General features: G+C 44.8%; 1 protein-coding gene and 1 long non-coding RNA gene across 7 annotated transcripts in view; one reads left to right on the forward strand and one right to left on the reverse strand.

The window, feature by feature from the left end:
* Positions 1–1021: 1021 nt before the first annotated feature.
* LOC121201679 (uncharacterized) lies at positions 1022–3965 on the reverse strand. The gene is made up of 2 exons (XR_005896717.2): positions 3830–3965; positions 1022–2296 (listed from the first exon to the last, which is right to left on the reverse strand). It is a non-coding gene; the product is annotated as an uncharacterized LOC121201679 (long non-coding RNA).
* Positions 3966–4098: 133 nt separating this feature from the next.
* The window catches only part of LOC114842074 (transcription factor COE3), a 66469-nt gene continuing 50073 nt past the window's right edge, over positions 4099–20494 (forward strand). The window contains exons 1-6 of one of the 6 annotated variants that reach the window (XM_055502245.1): positions 4099–4761; positions 5051–5207; positions 5505–5568; positions 5899–5954; positions 7856–7929; positions 9666–9734. In XM_055502245.1, coding sequence (XP_055358220.1) covers positions 4631–4761; positions 5051–5207; positions 5505–5568; positions 5899–5954; positions 7856–7929; positions 9666–9734 — 551 coding nt within the window. In that variant the 5' untranslated portion in view covers positions 4099–4630. The remainder of the gene's footprint in view (positions 4762–5050; positions 5208–5504; positions 5569–5898; positions 5955–7855; positions 7930–9665; positions 9735–20494) is intronic. The other 5 variants (XM_029127561.3, XM_029127560.3, XM_055502246.1 and 2 more) reach the window with 5 other exon arrangements.

Raw genomic sequence — 20494 nt, forward strand, 5'->3', positions numbered from 1 at the left:
AATAAGGAATTTTAGATAGGCCCACAAAACAGTGATGGACACAATCAAGACGGGGGCTGCGTAAGAGCGAAGGTGTCCTGGGTATTTGGTCATGTGTATTTTGGTCTAATTTTCCAGGGGATATTTTAGATGTTAATAGCCCTGAAGTGGTCTCGGTTTCTTATTTAATTTCTCTCGCCTTCTTTAAATGTAATTCGCCCACAGACTGCGCCGCGAGGCTCTAAACCGCGCAGAAACTCTCTCATCATTTCCACAGCAGAATGGAAATGCAAATTGTGCGCACGGGCAATGCCCTTGACAGAACTCACCACTGCACACAATTAACATGAGCACTGACAGAAGTTAGTGACGAAATGTGAGGTCACATCAGCTGCGTGTCAGATAATATGGTTGTGCTTTTCTGTCACAGTCACACATTAAACGAAAATCAAAAAGAAAGGCAGCACACATGTTCCGTCTAATAATAATAATAATAGTAATAATAATAATATAAAAATAAAATAATAATATAAATAATAATAATTTCTGTGATGACTGACTGTAAAGTTATTTTATATTTTTCACCCTATGGAATCGCTCGACTCTCTTAATTTAATAACTTTGCAAATATGTATTTGTATTTTTCAGTTCTAGTGTTTTAAAAACAACCTCGTGCAATAATATTGTTTTATTATTTAGTATAATTTGTCCCACAAACGTAAACAAAGGTTTTGTCCGCTCGGATGTCTGTGGAGGGTGTGTTAGATAGATTTAGCTATCTTGTCGCTGAAGAACACAGCTGCCTCGCGACGACACGATGATCTCAAGTGTAACCAACGAGGGGCGCTGTCCGTCTATCAGCCATAACTACTTGAACGAATAGCCCACATGATTGATCTCATCTCTCTTGGCCATTTGTGTTTTACTCCTATAATTAAAAATAACGCGTAAACCGTATTTTAATATGACATTTGAATACGTCGTATCTAATTTGCATGCGCGTGCAGGCAGCTTCAGTGGATTCTGGGATAAAAAAAAAAAGTTTACAAGATTCTTTTTTTATTTTATTGTAAAATAAACACAACAAAACAGTAATACTTTACAATATGTAATTTCCTTCATTTTAATAGGAGCCGTCGACACGTAAAGTGGAGACGATTCTTCACAAGCACAGTTATAAGTATAGAAAATTTAAACACAAATGTTGCATTTCAAAGTGTTTTTTGCGCGTGTCATTTATTTTAAACAGCAAAAATGAGCAGGAGGCAAATAAAGAAATACATTCAAGAAAATGCACACATATCAAAGTCTGAACAATAGACAGTTGGGTTGTTGTGAACAATACGTGGGCTCTCTGCCTATTTGTTCCATATGGAATTTGAAATGCTGCGTAACTGTAGGCGTATTTGATTAATATTTAATAGACAAAAGATCATTTAAAATAACCTCTGTGATGAAGCCGTGAGCGAACCTACTTGGTGAGTGTGCTAATAAGATTTCTCTCTCCCATTTTCTCCAATCAATCTATTAGGAAACAACTCAGATGAGCATAATGAAAGTGTTGTCCCAATAAAGTCCATCGACGGACAGCTGGGCAGCGGCCGGCTGATTGACTTTGCCTTGACATCTGGGAGGCCCGCTGGCCCCTGGCACGCGTATAGGCTGATGTCGCCATTTACATGCAAATGTAAGGAGATCACGAGGGCTTCGCCCCGTAAATTCACACAAAAAAGAAGACGTCGCCCTCAATACGGAGGAGGCTCGCTCCGTCGAGACGGGAGGTCCGCGAAGTCACCGTGTACATTTTTATTGGGAGCCACGCGTCCCGAGGAGTTTGGTTTTATATCGGTGATCGGGCTCAGGTCTTTGGGGGTTCATTCATTGTGGCCACTGAATAGAAGAGTGGGATAACAGGCCCCCGTGTCATCAATTGGTCATTTAAAGGAGCATTCAGCCAGACGCTGCGGCCGAGATGCCGAGATCAAGCAAATAGTTTTCACTTGTTTCCCCACTTGTCACCCGCCACTTACCTCCAGCGCAAAGCGCTTTATTTCAAAGGTGAGGAACGGTGACATGTGACTAACATCCTCTAATTCCACGCCCGTGCAAAGTTGTCCTGCACGCAGCCATTAAAACAAACGGGGGATCAACATTTCCTTTATTTTGATGCTAACATTTCACCTAATGATGGAGAGCGCATTTTCCACGGTGTAAGCCCACCACGCAGATGATCCCACAGAATGAGCTGAGGCGGATTCAGGCTCCGCGCCTCAGTGTGTGGAGCAGCTGACTCTCTCTCTCCACGTCCAGATGGCTCCTGCACACAGATTTGCATTCATTTTCCTCTAATATCTTCTGAAATAGCGGGGCAGCTGCATTTGTTGTCAAATACGGTTTAAAACTCCCTTTCAGGACAGCATCGTTACCTACGTGACGGGTGTGGAGATCCATTTTCCCTCTCCAGTCAACAGTATCAGATCTAAGAGGATTTGTCTCAAAGTCTCCTAATTTGATAATCAGATTTAAATCGCCTCGGTGCGTGTAATCAGGGGTTAAGTTCTAATAAGCGACTTGAAACTGGGCAAAAAAAGTTAAGGGAATTCTGTACAAAAAAGATATTTGCAATCTCGGGGAAACAGACAAAAACAGGTACATCATGCGTCTAGGCTTGTTTGACCTTAAATAAAAAAAGCCCACGTTCAACAAAGAGGACACTTTTGACTTGTTCCTGACATTTACCCCACGAATTAAAACGTGTATTTTTCTTAAATAAGACTTACATAAATATCCAGGACCCTCATTTTGTGACTGGGCAATTTGGCAATAGATTGTGTAGAGGTGAAAGCAACAGCTTATAATTCACTTATCTTTGGCAGCAGCTATTAACCCTCAGCACCAGCTAGATAGATTGCTCAGGATATAGCACACATCTCTCTTCCACCCTCCCCTCTCTCCCTCCATCCTCTCCTCCTTTTCACCGCTAATGAACCGAATTGCTCGCTTGCCCCTCTCGGACAGCGTCGGACATGTAGGCTCTTTAAAAATGATTAAGACGTTTCTGATTATTACTGATTTTACATGACGAGCATGAAATAAAGGAGACACGGAACCGTGGGTTTCCTGAAGTTTGTTTAATGTCAGGAGACAGCGTGGCTCTGATTTGCAGCCCCATAAAAAGAGGTCAGATGATCTGACTTTATCCTCTGTAAATGGCAGCGGTCTGACTGATTTATTCTAACGGGAGTAATACGGATGTCTGGATTTTGAAACTTTGCTCATATTTACATTTTCAATATAAATTCATAAAATATTTGCTGAGCGATAAACAGCAAAACACACGAACGCCACTTATCTGCTGGTAAAAACGCTCATTCGGAAGTTAATGCAAACTAATACATTTATAATCACTGCTGATTAGCCGAAATCAGCGTTTTATTAATTCTAATGAATTGCATTAAAAGCCTCAGCACAAACGTAAACGTGTACAGGAGTAATGTATCATTTAAGTAAAAAAATACACGATACACTGTTATTAAAATATGATTTATGGCCTGTATTCATGTATCTATTTGGATGCCTTCCACATTAGTGGGCAAACAATCTCAATCAAGCCCCTTTCTAATAATAATAACAAAGATAATCGAATAAATATATAGCATACTATAAATTTTTATGCAGTGTAATAAACTAATCACGAAAATTGCAGTTGTTAGGCCAGCTACAAATAATAACAGCGATGTTGAGTTCCGAGTTATTATTATGTGGTTCTTTTTATTTTCCTTCTCATTATGTGTGATGGTTACACCCGGTTGAATTTTCCATATCATCAAAAAAAAAAAATCAAACTCACCACATATAGGGCCTAAGCAAGAGGAAAAGTGGAGCGAATGAGTGTTCTCTGCCTGCTGCACTATAGGGCTGTACCGTACAGTGGAGCGCCGCTGCTTGACAGGAACCGTCAGCGCTCCGTATATGGTCAAGGCCACGCCTCCTCCGCGTCATATTCTGACAGCGCCTCTCCCGTGGGTTTAGAGTTTTGGCTCCCGGGAAAGATTTCAGTCCTCGGGGAAAGAGGGCTTAGTTTTGCATGTTCCCATCCATCCTGCACGACGCGAAAGGGCCCCTTATCCACCTCTCCTGTGTACTAGGAACACCTCCACTGGTGATCAGCCTTTGCCTGTGTTTGTCTTGTGGAGAAGCAGCAGCACCTTTTCAGGAGTGGGTTTTTTATTCAAGAAGAAGTCCTGAAGGTTTTGGATGCGGTGCTTCAGGGATGTGGGCACTTTGAGAGCAGCATCACCCACAAACACAAACAACTGCCATCGATTTTTCTGTGAATAGCACAAAAAGAGAGAAAAAAAAAAAGAAAAAGAAAAACAAAGAGGAACAATAGCAACACAAAAAATCTGTCTATTGAACAATTCACTTTTCCAGTCTGTGGATACCGCTCTAACTAAGTACAGCACTTTGAGAATTGTTCACATCGGACGGACTGAAGAGGGAGGCAAGACCTGTGGACCGGGTTTTCCCTCGCAAGTCTGAATCGGCTCTCGCTGCTTATCCCGCGAAGAAAAACCCTGAAGGATAACGCGCTTGGACGTTTATTTTGCCTAATTTCGCAGGAGGCTCTTTTCCGCGCAGATTGTTCTAAATGTTTGGGATTCAGGAAACTATACCGCGGGGTGGGACGACGATGAAGGAGGAACCGCTGGGTGGACTGAACTCGGTCCGCTCCTGGATGCACACAGCTGGGGTGGTGGATGCAAACACAGCCGCCCAAAGGTACGCATGCCAAAAAGCATCTGATTTTTCTCACGCATTTCCTCCTCATCATATCGACCCCTCAATCCCCTGAATACTCTGTATCAATTACGGTCTCCCAATAAATGCCCCCCCTTCGGCTTTCCCTTCTTTCATTACATCAGATTACCCATTATTGTGACAAATCAAGAAATCTCCCCCGTCCGCAAGCGTGCTTCCGCATCTCCAATGTTTCCATCAGCTTCTCCATCATCTAGTATCCCCGGTGTCCGGTGCTTAACCGAGATGGTCTCTTGTTTTCTCCCCGCAGCGGTGTCGGCTTGGCACGGGCACATTATGAAAAGCAGCCCCCTTCCAACCTCAGAAAATCCAATTTTTTCCATTTCGTCCTGGCGCTGTATGACAGACAGGGTCAGCCCGTGGAGATCGAAAGGACAGCTTTTGTGGACTTTGTGGAGAAAGAAAAAGTAAGCGGGCGTATTTTAGAAAAAAACAGAACAAAACGCGCACCCCTTGTACATAATCAGCACATGTATCGAAATTATGTTCTGTGAAAAGGCTATGGGTTACCGAGGGGAAGTCACGTGTAATATTGATTTTTTAAAAAAACTCAATTTGTTGATGACAGTGAGTCGTTTTAGCAACTAAAGCTGTTTCTCTTGTTTTTGCACAGAAACGCTAAATATCATTAACACAAGCACATGGGGTGATGACTGTCAGATGTTTGGTCGATGCTGATTCTCACGAAATGTTGTTTTCTGCAGGAACCAACCAGTGAAAAAACTAACAATGGGATACATTACAAACTACAGTTATTGTACAGCAATGGTAAGGAAACACCTTTAATACTTTGTAAACACGTGCACATATGTTAAATATAAGTTGCTCTGCAATAATAATAATAATAATAATAATAATAATAATAATAATAATAATAATAATAATAATAATAATAATAATAATAATAATGATAATAATAATGATAATAATAATAATAATAATAATAGTAGTGACAGTATTTTTTTAAAAATGTAGTAACCCAACAGTCTGGGTCTAAATTCTGTGCCAGGATGCTGAACTTTTCAGAAGCTGCTACTTTTTACTTATTGCCTGCGAATCTTCAAAAATTCACACCAGCTCTTGTTTTTGTCTCCCCAGGCGTCAGAACAGAACAGGATCTTTACATACGGTTAATCGATTCCATGACGAAGCAGGTAAGCTGCTGCTCTTACACTTGCTTTTTTTGCACACAGTGCAACTCTGCGCTCACGTTATGCCCCACTCGCGCAAAAAAAAAAAAAAACAAACAAAAAAAGCCCAAACCAAAACAAAGGATGGAAACACAACACAACACGTCGTGCAAATGATCACACCTGAGCTACGAGCACAACAAAAAAACGTGAGGATAGAAAAGTGCATGCAAAATGCAGTTGTGGCACAAAATGAAATCTAATTACCGGTGTAACCAGAAGAGACAGCTTCTGCTTTGGCTGTTTACGTTTGCTTATATCATATAGCAAGACTCTAAAGTCAATTTTGTCTGCCAGAGCTGGGGTCAGTTCGCCAGCATTAAAATTTAAACACTACGTCTGCTCCGTGTGATCTGATTTGGCTTTCCCTGCAAAGAGTCAGAGGTGAAGCTCTAAATATATTTTAAAAATTTGCATCAGGAATTGTATTTATAAATATAAATATTAAAAAGCTTCCCTTTAGGGTGGTTTTCACTCTTCTCCCTCACAGACCTGTTAGTGTCTTTTAACCCAGAGCCCAACGCGTAAAACGTTATTTTTTAAAAGTATCTGCACGTTTCACGGCAACGCAAAGATTTGTAAACTTAATTATAATTATGGAAATAAAATCAGCCATCATCGCTTCCGCGCCCCAGCTCGTGTTGTGTTATTAAATGGGAGGTTTAGGTGTAGTCTTTCCGAATAGAGCCGTGAAGCCTGGGCCACTGGTCACAGACAACATTCCTGCGCGAATGATCCGAGTCAATGACGCAGAACAAGCAATTTATGGATTTTTGTTTCTACAGCTGCAAATAGCGACATAAATCAAACCAATACAGATAATCGCCAGGTTCCCGGTAAAAGAAAAAAAGGGAAAAGGGAGGGGAAAAAGGCACCAGGTCAAGTAGGACGGTTTTTAAAAAGCGAGAGTGATGCGACCTGGTTCAGATTTGTCACTTTTCAAAGTCACTCTTCATATTGGCCTGAAGCGTGCCAGAAAAAATAAAGAATTTATATTTACGTGTGCAAACACAAATAAGCACCACGATGCTTATTTGCTATGTTGATTCCCCCCATTTATTGACTCTTAAGCGTTTGCTGTATAATGGGCTGCTTTTGCTCGCCTTTACACTTGGTGCCGGCTCAGTACGAGGGAGTGAAGTGTCTATCCTTAGAAATGGAAGAAGGAGGGAGGGATCGAGGGAGGGAGAGAAAAGCGGCAGAACTGATAGCTCCACGCCATCTGTTTCAGCCAATGCTCAAAAATTACTCAACCGTACCGCCAGACACCGCTTTTTATCCACAGAAAGATCATTGTTAGCGGCTCAAAATAAACAACAGATTGCCCATTAACACTTTCCCCCAAATATCCCCAGATTATAAGCATATTGATGACACTTCTATTGGATCTCTCCTTATGAAAATCCCTCTGTCTCTCTCTTTTTTCTGTCTGCTTCAGCCACAGGATATTATCTAGATTAATAAAAAGTGCAATTTTATTTAATAGAGTTTGCTTCAATTTGTAATTATATTTTTTTTATTATTGCTGCCACTAAAATGTTTTTCTTGTCTCTAGTAATATTAATAATTATATTATAATTCTAGTTTCTTTGTGTATTTGTATGTGCTTAATGTAATATTATAATTTATAACACTGGGGAATTAGATTTTTATATCTTAACCATATTTCTCTCTCAGCCTGTGCACTCATCTAATATGTTGTGTTGTCCTGACACCATGTGTATTCATGTCCTGATTTATTTTATTAAGTGTGAACACAGCAGCTACAGTACGTTAGTCCATTTATTTGTGAATTCACGTGGATTAACATGTGTTTGAGGGATGACTGTGTTTTCACTTTATTTCCATCTCATTTCCTCTCAAAGGCCATAGTTTATGAGGGCCAAGACAAGAATCCAGAAATGTGCAGAGTTCTTCTTACGCATGAAATTATGTGCAGGTAAGCGTTATTTTTGCTCTGTCCGTTCTGCAGATGCAGGCAAAAAGAAATTCCCCCCCACCCCCCCCTCTCAATAAGTTTTGACACTGGTGATGTGATGCAGCATTTCAGTGTCCTGTGGTCCTCCAACACACACACACACACACACACACACACACACACACACACACACACACACACACACACACACACACACACACACACACACACACACACACACACACACTGCTGTCATTTCTAACTTTGATACGATGTGATTGAACTTTGAAATGAATATGACAGTGAAAATGAGCCGCCTCTTGTAGTGAGAGGAAACTGAACGTATAACAAACTGCCAGTGACACAGTGCAGCACAGTTGTGTTTATCTAATGTGTGGCTTATTCATTTTAATGCTTAAGAATCGCCTGGCGTCAGCTCAGCCCGCTAGTCACAGCGTGCCTCCTATGAAGTTATGCTATGTTTCTAGCACAGTGTCAGCTCCTGCTTGAGCCCACCTGTCAACAATGATCAGCGAGCCTCTTAGCATCGTTTAACCACATAAATCTCAACCGCTCATATTGCGCCGCTATTCAGAGGTGTCATTGATACTAAAAGGAAAAATGTCTTTTGTTGTTATTGTTGAGCTCAGCGTGAGCTTTGTGAACATTGAATTCGGATACTGTCGGTTAACCTCTCCTTTGTTGCACCGGTGCATTGTTCCAAGTTACTGGTTGAGAGCAAGTACAGCATGAGGGCTGAGAATGATTTGTCTTTTTCCATGCATAAACTCATCACTCACGCTCAATTTATACGTGCATCCATCACTTATTTGTGACACGTTGAATATGCTCGTGCTCTGGAGGTAATATTTTTTTTTTGTCTGGAGGAAGTGTGTTTTGCTGCTGAATAAAGAGCTACTTTAACTGCTGCCTATTATCAGATAAGTACATATACATATTGAAGCAGTTATAATAAGGCGTATCTTTTAATCTTATCTTATTTGGCTGCTTATGAAGTAATACTTTTAAGTTATACTTTGCTTTAATACCGCACAGCGCCTTAGCTATAAAACACTTCTTTATTATTGCTGCTAGAAAGCAATGTAAATCAGACATATTTAAATAGCATGCACTTGACTGACAGTAGCTTTGCACAAAATCTTTGTTTTTCTTGTGCGCCATATGGCATAAATCAATCTTATTCACATATGTTTATATGTTTTCATTTTTAGTGGAAGCTGGGATGATGTATTTGTTTGTTTTCGCAGTTTTGATTCAAGTCCCAATCAAAGGCGTGAGAGGCAGCCTAGCTATAGGCTCAGGGAGGAGATGGTTGAAGCATGGTGGAAGATAGATTAGTGCTTTTGAGGCCATAATTGATAAATGCCCTGCAGAAATATTGGTTGAGGGTGGCACCTTGCATCTCCCTCAGAAATAGCAGCTTGGCAATTAGAGGTAAACAAAAGCTGAAGCTGTGAAAAGTGACTCCCCTGCCTCCTGGCCCAATCCCCGCTCCCCTCCCCTCCAACACTAAGCCAAACAACACAACATGTTGTTTTCACCAGTTTTATCAGCCATCAGCATCAATGGAAAGGAGAGATTGAGTGAAGGAAATCTCAGGGCAATTTTTTTTTCTCCAGATATCAAAACCACTCTGAGGCACTTAATAAATGTATGTGGTGTGCTGTGCATTATTAATTGACTTTTATTTATTTAGCAAAGCATTGCTTGTTCTGACACTGTCTGTGCTCCTATAGCCGATGCTGTGACAAGAAAAGCTGCGGAAACAGGAACGAGACTCCATCAGACCCAGTGATCATCGACAGGTAGGCTGCTCCTTCTGCGCTGTGAGTGGGGGGGTGGGAGGGGGCGAGTAAGTGAATGAGTGAGCGTCTGGCTGACTAAACGGACGGGCGGCTGACGGGATGGGCCGGCGAGCACGTGCGCCGGGCGGCCCGGTCCGCGTGGGAACCGCGGGCGGGCCCGTGTGAGCGGCCGAGGGGCGTCGTTCCCAGGTACCGAGGGGCGGTCACCACCTGGACGGGGTTTGTTCAATCACAGGTGGTTCAATCACTGGAGGATCATGGTGGGAATTCACCTAATTAGCTTAGGCGGCTTCGCATTGGCTTGGCTGGCGTTTCCCCTTTGTTTACCACAGCGATGCTCACACTGTCAATACTTGTTTTTCACTCACTGTTTCCGTCTCCAGTTCGCTGTGAGCGCGGCGCCGTTAAAGTTTCAGTCTCGAAAGGATAAACATTTTTATGTCTGCTGCTTTGTTCCGCACCCACAGGCAACGCACACTTGCCACATATATTTATATTACCTCTATCACTTTCTAAAGAGGCAGAATAAATGGTGCAGTTCCAGGCATTGACATTTTGTCCGCGCCGTGGAACCATCCGCTCCGGCCGCTGTGAATATGTTTAGGTCGCTGGATGAGTGTGTGCATGTGGAAATAAGAGCGAGGCGGGGGGTGTAGCCGGAGCGTCGGTCTCAATGTAACTCTCACCACGTAGTAGGGAGAGACACCAATGCTAATGTTTGACTAGCCGGAATCACTGTTTGCTTAGCGGAGAAAGCCTGGTATCTGACAGAGGGGACAACTCTCTTATTAGTAATCAAATAGGGCTGAGCAGTTGTTGCTGCCACTCCACTCCAGCGGCTTCTCATGCATCAGGAAGTAGGAGCTGGCTGCCCTGGGAGCCTGGATGGATTACCAGGGCTACTGCTGTCTGCAGTGGAAGTCACACACGCACACGCACACACACACACGCACGCACGCACGCACACACACGTAGATTAACACAGATACACACTCTGATGAGGGCGCGGACGGACGTGCACACGTCTGCTGCTCAGTGCTGCTCTGGTTGGATGTCACCCTTCATTAATACCGAGGTGTTATTCTGCATTTTGCATCAAACACCTTAACACAGAACCCGACACTTCGTCCGCTTTGCCCGATTTCCGCCGCTTTCATTTTGGACTTTTGCTCGGCTCTCTTTTTTTTTTTCTCCTTCCCCTTTTGGCTGTTTAGAGTTTCGCGCCCCATTGTGCCCGAATGCGCCGGACAAAACGTGTAACATAAGTACAATAAGCAAAATGAATGCGCGGAGAATTAAAGTCAAGGAGAGGGCTGGGAAAAAAAAAAGGACGGGGAAGAAAGCGGCGGAATGATATTGTAAGCTCAACTGGCTCGCAGAGGGCTCGGATTTTCATTGTGACGGCCTGAATGGGAGAAGGGTATCCCTTTCCTCGCACAATGAGCGGCTCTGTTGAAACACAAAAGCATATGTTCCTCATTAGACCCTCCCATTGTCTCCATGTCGTAACTATGAGCCCGTCAGCTCGCCCTCACAGAGCCACACAGGTTCCCAGTGGCCGAGGGAGGCTAGCGGAGGGGCTCTTGTGGGAGTTGCAGGCTTTAGCAGGAGTTACGGACACTCTGGCTTCGCCACGTTGGCTTATTTACTGCAATTACCTGCCGGTTCCCGTTAAGCTTCCAGTTAAATCTTTCATGTTTTACAGCAATTTCTGTTACATCTGTCATTTTCCCATGCACATCATTACAGGCACCTGTGCTGCGGTCGCTGCTGGCAGAAACTGATTATTTCCAATTGAGTAGAACATAGTTGAGTGACACAAACCTAGAGGAGGAGGTTGTGATTGTTGAATCAGGCATGTCTCATCTGTCTACAATTACAGTATGAAAATCAGCCCGCGCTGCCACATTTCCTAGAGAAACAGTAGCATGGCCGAACCTTAAGAAACAGATTTGGAGTGAATCATTGATGGCGTTCGTTCGCTGTAACATTTTCCCAGATGGTAAGAGGGGAAAGCGCACACAGCTAGCTGGCATCTAGCAAGACATTAACTGGCGTTCCCATGGATCTGGCATATCCAACGGAGTTTGGGAAACTTATCATTCCAAATGTGTCCTATTTTCCTGCGGTCAAGCCAGACATCTGTTTACCCTATTTTCTCTCAGAGTTCTGATACAGATTTTCACTCAGATTTTTGAAGAGGAAGGATTCTCTTAAAAAAAAAAAAAAAAAAAAAAAAACTTGGTTAGATATAGGCCCAACAGCTGTCACAAAGTTTCAGCACTGCTTGGTCTTTAAATATTTCAGCACTTACATTTGATGCCCCTGCATTATTCATACTCATTTTTGGATGAAGAAAGGCCCTATTTTTGTTGCAGTCGGGTGGATTCAGATGTGTTGCAACTCACATTTGAGGGCCTTTTGGGGAAGTTAGCGCATATAAAAGTCTATTGTCGATCAATTGAGACATATAGGCTGCTGCTCATCTAGAGAAAGTGTGATTTTAAGTTGCAGCACGGTTGCTATGACCACATCACATCGCAGTTTGCTGTAATCATCTCTCCACTTTATAAATCCAGCGCAGCTACACATGTCATTTATAAGTTAATGGTGCCTTAAAGTAAGTGGGGGAGTGGGTTTATTCACTCTGTAATTTGAGTCTTTAGAATTATAGTGATGAGATTCCCGATATCTGATTAGGCGCTCTTCCTGGTTTACAGTGCATGTGGCGTACAGGCGGCATAACTCAATTTGCGACGACTCTCCTGGTCTCGCGTCTGTCGCCGCTCTCGCGCGCATCGACTCGCGTGGACGACTGGACGGCGCTCGGGCGAACGCACAAACGCGCGCGCGCGTGCGCCGCTGCCGAGCGAGAGGGGAGAAAACGACCCGTTTTTGCTCACGAGGGCTCAAAGGTCACGCCTCACTCCGAGAGGCCGCGGCAAATTTATTCAACGACGCGTAGATTCTTCCCATATATGAATATTGAGCTTATTGTAGGTTGATACGCCTTAACATCCTGTGTCAATTTACGCTGCCATTCAGAAACGGACTCTGGACCAGATCTAAACATGTCAGCTCCATTTATTCCAGCGGCTACGGCACTCCCTTTCACTTCCTGTCAGAAAGGTCAAAGAGCACTGACCTTTGGAGTGCAGCCCAGCCACTGAATAATTCATGACATTGACTTGTTTTTTCCCCTTATTTCTCCCCTCGTCTCTTTTTTTGGTCAGCACACATGGTTGTGCTGTGGGAGGCTTTTATTCATTTAGCTCATTTATAAAGGCCTCAGCGCACCTGTTCGTGTGTTAATGCAATTAAATTTTGGCCTAATGTAAATTTTGCTTAGCTTTCCGTTATGTCCCTCATTAGTAAGCCTGTATTTTCCAAATGACTTTGCGTTATCGTTCATTTGTGGAACACCTACGAGGTCATTTCCCAGAGTGCACTTGACTTGTTGTCAAGTTGTTTACCACAAACAAAAGACCGCAGCCTTAGCACGCCTCGCGTGTGGTTCCCTCGGCCTTCTAAGAAACAAATCGGAAAATTTGTGCGCTCCCATCTGGTTTTTGCAAAACCGTGATTACCTCCAAAAGCTGAACAAATGCCAGTATTTATAAGGTCAGCCCTTTATGTGGAAATGTGATGTAAATGAGAATCAGCGAAAGGGGACATTAAACAAAATTAAATTCATTGTCTCCTTTAATGTCATTTACATTTTTGGCTAAGCCCCGGACTGTCAAAGAGGATTTCTAAAACCATTTTAATTGCACATCAGAATTGGAAAAGAGGGTGTGTTTCCGCGGCGCGGCTGTTTTGATAACCTGCAAAGAGGAGTCTGTTTATGAAGCACCTAAATGACGTGTTTTCACTGCATCTGCAGAGGGGCAATTAAGACGGCGCCTGGTAGGTAGCGCTAATCTGGCATTGTTCTGCCGCCATCCATAATGAAAGTGACGCCGCGGACGGGGGTCACCGTTGTTGTGACTGGGGCCTGATTGCTGCAGGTGTTCCCTCTGCTTCGCTCACATTTTACGGCGGAGCCGCGGGACCTGCACCGCAATGATGTGGAGGCTGCGGCGAGTCATTTAAAGCTGTTAACTTGTATAGGAAATAGTCTCTTACTATATTTACACGCAGGCATACAAACACCTGCACACATGTGGGACCGCTTGTGGCTTTTTTTTTTTTAATTTATGGCCGTGTTTGGCGTAATTCATGTGACAGATGTGAGTTTCTGACACCCATTGAAAAATAGGAGAATAAACCGGCCACCCCTGCCTAAGTCGACGTGATGTTTGAGTGAAGCCTGAACTCTGGAGCCAGAGGAGGAAGAGCAGGAAGTGTTGAGAGCGAAAGCTGTACTTGGCAGCTCTCCGTTGGCTTGCACTTGCCGAAAAATGAAACCCAGACCCGCGCTGCAGCCCCAGAGCCAGAACCTCCTTCCCAGCGCTCCAACATCCAGGATTGGGTAATACTGTTCACTAAGCAAAACATTACCTCAAATTATTCTCGCCCTGTTTTCTATTCCCTCCTCCCTCGTGTCGGTTTTTATCGCAGTTTGTAAATGTCAAGACACGTACAAAGACGCACAGTATAAATGATATTTTCCAAATTATGCTCACATGTTTGGGTTCACATGAGTGGCGGCTGAACGTAACGTGGTGCCTGGTGTTCCCGTGGGAGACCCACCTCACTAGAGTAGGATTCCCCAGTGGCATCAGCTAATGGCAAGACTTGACAACAGCAGAGAAGCCGGGGGTGTTGTGTTTTACTAGCGCTGAGCAGGGGTGATGACTTTAACATGTGTGCAGAGGAAGACGGAGATGTGTGTGTGCGTGTGTGCGTGTGCGTGTGTGTGTGTGCACGCCAGCGCGCACGGCGCTAAAGAGGAGAGGTGTGCGGTACGAAAGAGCGGCGCGGGCCAACAGAGCGACGGATTCGGCTCCAGCTTGACGGCAGTGAAAGACGAAACATGGTTCCACATGTGTTGAGAAAGAGCAGTCCATCTGTCCATGGAGACAACCCCTCCCCCCTCCCTCTCTCTCTCCCTCGTTCCTTCTCTTCCTCTCCTTCTCCTGCACTTCTCCTACCCCCCCCCCCCACCTCTTTTACTCCAGTGGTTCACTGCTGACAGAAACAAGGCCAGAGCTGGGGTGATGGGATGAATTCTGGGCCAAGAGCAACATTAGACCTTGTATACACACACACACACACACACACACACACACACACACACACACACACACACACACACACACACACACACACACACACACACACACACACACACACACACATGCTTAAAAAAATATTTATATCCACACTCACAAATATTTTTCTATGTTTATGTTTTTATATGTTGTTGAAGTGGATAAAGTTCAGTTGCATTCAGTAACTCGCTGAAGCCAGTTAATGTGTTTTAGATCAGGCTGTGGAGCAACGCAAGTGATTTATTTTGATATTATGAAAGAAAACTAGGAAGATTTACTCGCGCTTCCTTGACGCGCTGCTGCAATAAGCCACCATGGTGAAAACCTTACATTATTGAAATTAAATCTGAACTAAATAAAACACGCCACTCTGCCTCAAATATTTAGCAGCTCCTCTTTATAATTAAACTTTGGAGCTGCTTTAGGACCTTGTTTGGCTTTTTTAAAGCATTAACGACGAGGGCTTTTGTCAAACGGCTCCTGATTGTGCACACATCACAATCACATTCAGGTCACTCAGACCTGTGTTATTTTAGCCATTTTCCCCCTTCTGAAAAAGCTGCTCTTTTCTTTCTCTTGGCGTGTTCTCGCTCCCATTCAATCCTTATTAGGTTTCCCCTAATTGTCAAACAAACTGTTGGGTCAACCTCAGTCGTATCTGGCCGTAAAACAGCACATTAGGCCCTGGTGAGGGATATATGTGGTATTTCATCGGAGACGGAGTAATGCTGGGGTTTTATGGTTAAGTACCAGTTCACGCCCACGCCATTTGTTTCGCATTAGAGTGGAGGTTTTGGAAATCAGATCAATATGTTCGCTGAGATGTGATTCCTTGTCGGGATCTCCCGAGTCGTTCTTTCCTCAAGTATTTTTCTTAGGGGACTGGTTGTCGATGTGCACTCCTCCGCTCGGCACCCCCCCTCCCCTCCCATCCCTCCATTTTTCCCTACCTCTGTCATTCCCTCCCTCTATTTCCACCTCGATCCATTTCCATTTTCTGAATGTAGCAATTTGTAGTGTGACACGGGCAAGATTAGGACGGGAAGCAGTCGGGAGATTTCATCGGACATGGTCCTGCTCCCGCTGGCGTGAGGTCACAGGACAAAGATGGGGGAATGCAGGGATGGGGTCATCAGTTACCTCGGGGAAACGAGCTGGTCTGCTGGCTGCTTTGTTGGCCCCAGGGGTGCCCGGGATGTATCGGAGGAGAAGCCCCAGAGAAGGAGCCCTGAACCAGTGTCATTTATTTAAAGTGACAAGTTATTTCTAACTATAGCTCTGTTTTTATTGTTTTACAATGCTGTCATTTGGAACAGTGCCCCTCTGTTCAGGAATCGCAAACGAGTGACGAATGAACGAGGTGACCCGCTTCTTCTTCTTCTTTTTTTTTTTTTTTTTTAAGGGTGCTTAAAATTAAACAAATGTGCGAGTTTAATAAAGATCAACTATATGATAAGTGAAACGAATCCTTCAGCGTTCACCAGTTTTCTGCGGGACATTTGTTCGGTAAATTAACAACAGCTTACAGTATGAATCTGGAGCTGACCTCTGCATAATGAGAACCAGGAGTTGCACAGAACATGACCACGCTGTGCAGCATGTGCATGGAGAGCAGCGTCTATTTTAGTGTTTGAGTCGGTCGGACTACTTTATTCTGGAAAACATAAAATTCATGCTAATAATGGAGGATTTATTCAATGTTTGACCACTGCTCTTCATTGAGGGTCACTGAGGTACTCTGCACCCCCTCTTTTTTACTGCCTGCCCCAACTGCATTAATGATATATGACAGAAATTTCCTTGTGCTGGTTCAGTGGCAAGAAAGGTCCTGGCTAGTCTATATCAATCCATCTGACTTATGTTCCCATGTCTTGAATTACCGCTTGATGGAAACCTGCTGCGGGCTTCTCTTGCCAATTGAAATCAGATCTCCTCCACAGCCTGGTGTGATATTGATCCATATTCAACACCCAGGCTGCCGATCGATCAGTATTGATTTACAATAAAAAACACTCCTCTGCTTGTTCAGCACCGAGATCGATACTTTAAAGCTAAAGAGAGGGAAAAAAAATAAAAGAAGAAAAACAGGATTGTGCCTTTTTTTGCAATACAGCTGTATATATATATATATATATATATATATATATAGGCCAGGAGATGTTTCATTTCATTAGGCGCGTATGGGCTTCAGTGACCAAACCTTGACCACACTGGCAACCAGCTACCACGTCTGCGGTGAACAATGATCCTGTCCCACCATGTGAGACAAACCAATAAAAATGGTTTAACGGGATGATACATCTATAAGGACTCGTTTATTGAAGGAGGTGTGTCTGTTTCTGAATTAGTGGCACATCTGCACTGCAACGGGGAGCGCTAAAACTGTCATATCAAATTCATCCCGGGATGGAAATGGATGCTAAAAGTGGAGGATCAAGCCCGAGCACTTTAGTTTGATTCTGGCGTGTTAACACAATGACATGATTTCCTGTGGTTTTGATATTAATTTGCTTTTCATTCGCTCTCCAGCCCGCGCGCACACTCCTGCCGGGTCTCTGCCTCCCACACTGTCATCATTAGCGCTCGGTGCGATGCAAAACACGCCGAGGCAGACGACGGCGACCAGTTCAGCTCCAGTCCAGATCCACTTTCCTCTCTGTCACATCTTAGTCCTAATCTCTGGGACTTCCTGCCCTCTGCCAAATAACCATTCCCATCCAGCAGGTCCCAGCACTGGCCCGGGCTGCCAACATCTGAAAGTTATTATCCCCAATCTCTGACATCCAGGAGTTTACAGTTATATAATGATGGGGAAAACCACATGTCCCCAGAGGCAGAGAACATTTTTGAGATGCCTCCCCATCTGTTTTGAGGGAGCTGCCCATTCTGGGCCAAACTCAGAATGGCAGGCAGGCGGATTTTTTTGTAATCTTTTATTTTCTACCACTGTAACAGGCCAGTCTGGGAGTCATTATATGGGGTGATAAAGCAAATCCAATTGGGTCAGGTTCCCCTCCGCACAGCGCTGGTGGCACCGGCGCTGCTTGCCTCGCTGCTCGTCCCTGACTGTGTAAGTGCTGCTTGTTTGTTTGTCCTAGAGAGGCTGGGCTGGGGGACTAATGCAAGCCCGGGGGCCAGCCGGGTCGGAGGCGACGGTAAACCCGAGCCGCCTGCTGCAGCGGTGCTCCCTGGCTGCCGGCTCGGCCGTGTTTGGACTGCAGCTCCGGTTTGCTTTCTTAGAGGGAAGCTGAGCCTCAATAATCATTGAGCCTTTCAGTCGGGCGGGGAGCACAGCAGAGACCAGGGGGAGTGATGACATAGGTCCACAGCGGCCTGGCCCGGTCCACCCCTGCTGCTCTTAGCATATTTATTTTCTCTTCTCATTGTATGGTTTAAGTCACACCGTATTATGTTCGGACCCCTTGCACGTGCACGGGCAGACAGATGTGTTGGGTGCATGGCACACAGCTGTAGGCTTTGTTTTTACTAATAACGCTGGGGATTAGTGACTCTGTGACCTCAGTGTAATCTTTATTGGTCTGTTAACCAAATACTCTAGTTATGAAGCAGCCAGTTGGTGTGAAAGCAGCCACGCAGACACGCACGCTTCTATTAAATCAATGGCCAACACATCATTTAAGTAACTCGGACAGAAACGCGCCTTTCTGCCAAAGTGTTTGAAAACCTTAAAGATTTCGATAATTTAATCGCCCCATGTTTCACCGCTCTGAAATGTTTTATTCAGCATCACCGCCCCGTTCTGTTTTGTTACGTTATTGAAATGGGTTGTCGATTCGAATAGAGTCAACCTGGTGGGCCAATCTCATTGTAGCCAGTGGAGAGTGAAAGCCATCGCTGCAGCGGAGGCTCACCAGAACACACACAGAGATTGGACGAGGGGGGCAGCGGGAGCGAGAGTGCCTTCTCCAGATGGAGATCCCAGATATCGGAGGGGGGGGGGGCGTCCGGGCCATTTTCCAGGGTTTCCATAATGGGAATCTACCCTTTGCTTGCTTATTAAGTTGTGCACACAAGGTGGAGTGAGGAAGGAGATGGAGAGGAGAGGAGATAAGGGCAGGCGAGGCGAGAGACGGACAACCTGCGCGGCGTCACCTCTCTGTTGTAAGTGTCAAGCAGACCCTGTCGGAGAAATCACAGGTCAGGTGGATGGATGATTGTCAAAGCACAACATTGATATAAAGCCCTTGCTTTTTGTCTCCGGGCCGTCGAGGCGCGCCGCAAGACTCGTTCTCGTTCTCCGTCGGAGGGGGAGAAAGTACGACGCCGGGGTCGAGGAGGTCGGCCCCGCGGGGTCACGGGGTCGCGGCCTTTTTTTGGTACCTGAGCGACCTCACATGGCTAAGCCATTTCTCAGGCTCCCTGAAATGATGGTGGGGTGTGAAGGGGAGGGGGGGGGGGGGGGGGGGCAGGTTGAGGAGGTGGGCCGGGGGGCGATCCATCAGCGGCAGCAGCAGACGTGCAGGCGTGCGGCGTGGCAGCTACTGCAGCTAAACAGAGTGAGACAGATCGGCAGGAGTCTCTCATACGTAACAGCGGGAGCTTTAAGGAGACAGCGCTGAGTGTTATGGATGCTTGACATTGACCTCTTATACAGCGATGGCGTATTTATCAAGCTTGTAGAACAACGGCGTGTTTGTTTGTAAATTATTTAGTTCACTGGGTGAGGTGCTCTTTTCCTCACATAACACTTGCCACTTTGCTGAGATAAGAACGCGCCCGCCTTTTGTGCGCCCTGTCAGCTGTTTTCCGTCGCGGCTTAGAATTTGGGTGATCATATTTTTGAACACTGTCAGCTTATCAAGTCAAATCTGCCTTAAAAAGAGAAGAGGAAGAAAGCTCTGAAGCCTCCGTTTCTCGCGGAGCGGAATATTTGTGTACAGATAGGCCTGTCATTCTGTGAAACAACATTCACGATTCTTTTATTGGTGCTCAGCCATCACCCCCTCTCTTCCTCTGTGGAAAAAAGGGCTAGTCTACAAAGTGGCTTTTTGTCGTTTGAGAGAAGTAAACTTCATCAGGTCGACGGCGAGGTGTGCTTCACATGTCACTCAGTCGAGCTCTCTCCTAATGAAATGCTGCATACAGATTTCTGCCTGCAGGCTCAGGGGGATAAGACCGTGGTAACAGAATGAAACAAACCCCTTCCCATTCCTTTCACTCACTCACACACACGCACAAAACAACATACACAAGCACACACGCGCGCGCTGCCACACACACACTTGCTGGAGAGCATCCATGTGAGGAGATCCAAATCTGCAATTTATTCAAATATTGATATTTCTACTTGTCAGGAGAAAGGTGCCTTGAAATTTCCTCTGAGTACTCCTGTCAAAAAAATAGCAGGAAATATGTCAGATAATTCATAAATGGAGTTCAGCGCTGCAAAGTCAGTTGGGAACAGCGAAAAATATATATGCTTGCCAATGAAGAATAGGAGCAATATTACTGAGCCTGCTGCTCATTCTTCCACCGTGTCAAGCAAACAGCTTTTGCAGGCCCATAAGTGTATGTTTCTCAGCCTGT

This window comes from Betta splendens, chromosome 15 (genome assembly GCF_900634795.4).
Source record: "Betta splendens chromosome 15, fBetSpl5.4, whole genome shotgun sequence".
In the NCBI taxonomy this organism is placed as follows: Eukaryota; Metazoa; Chordata; class Actinopteri; order Anabantiformes; family Osphronemidae; genus Betta; species Betta splendens.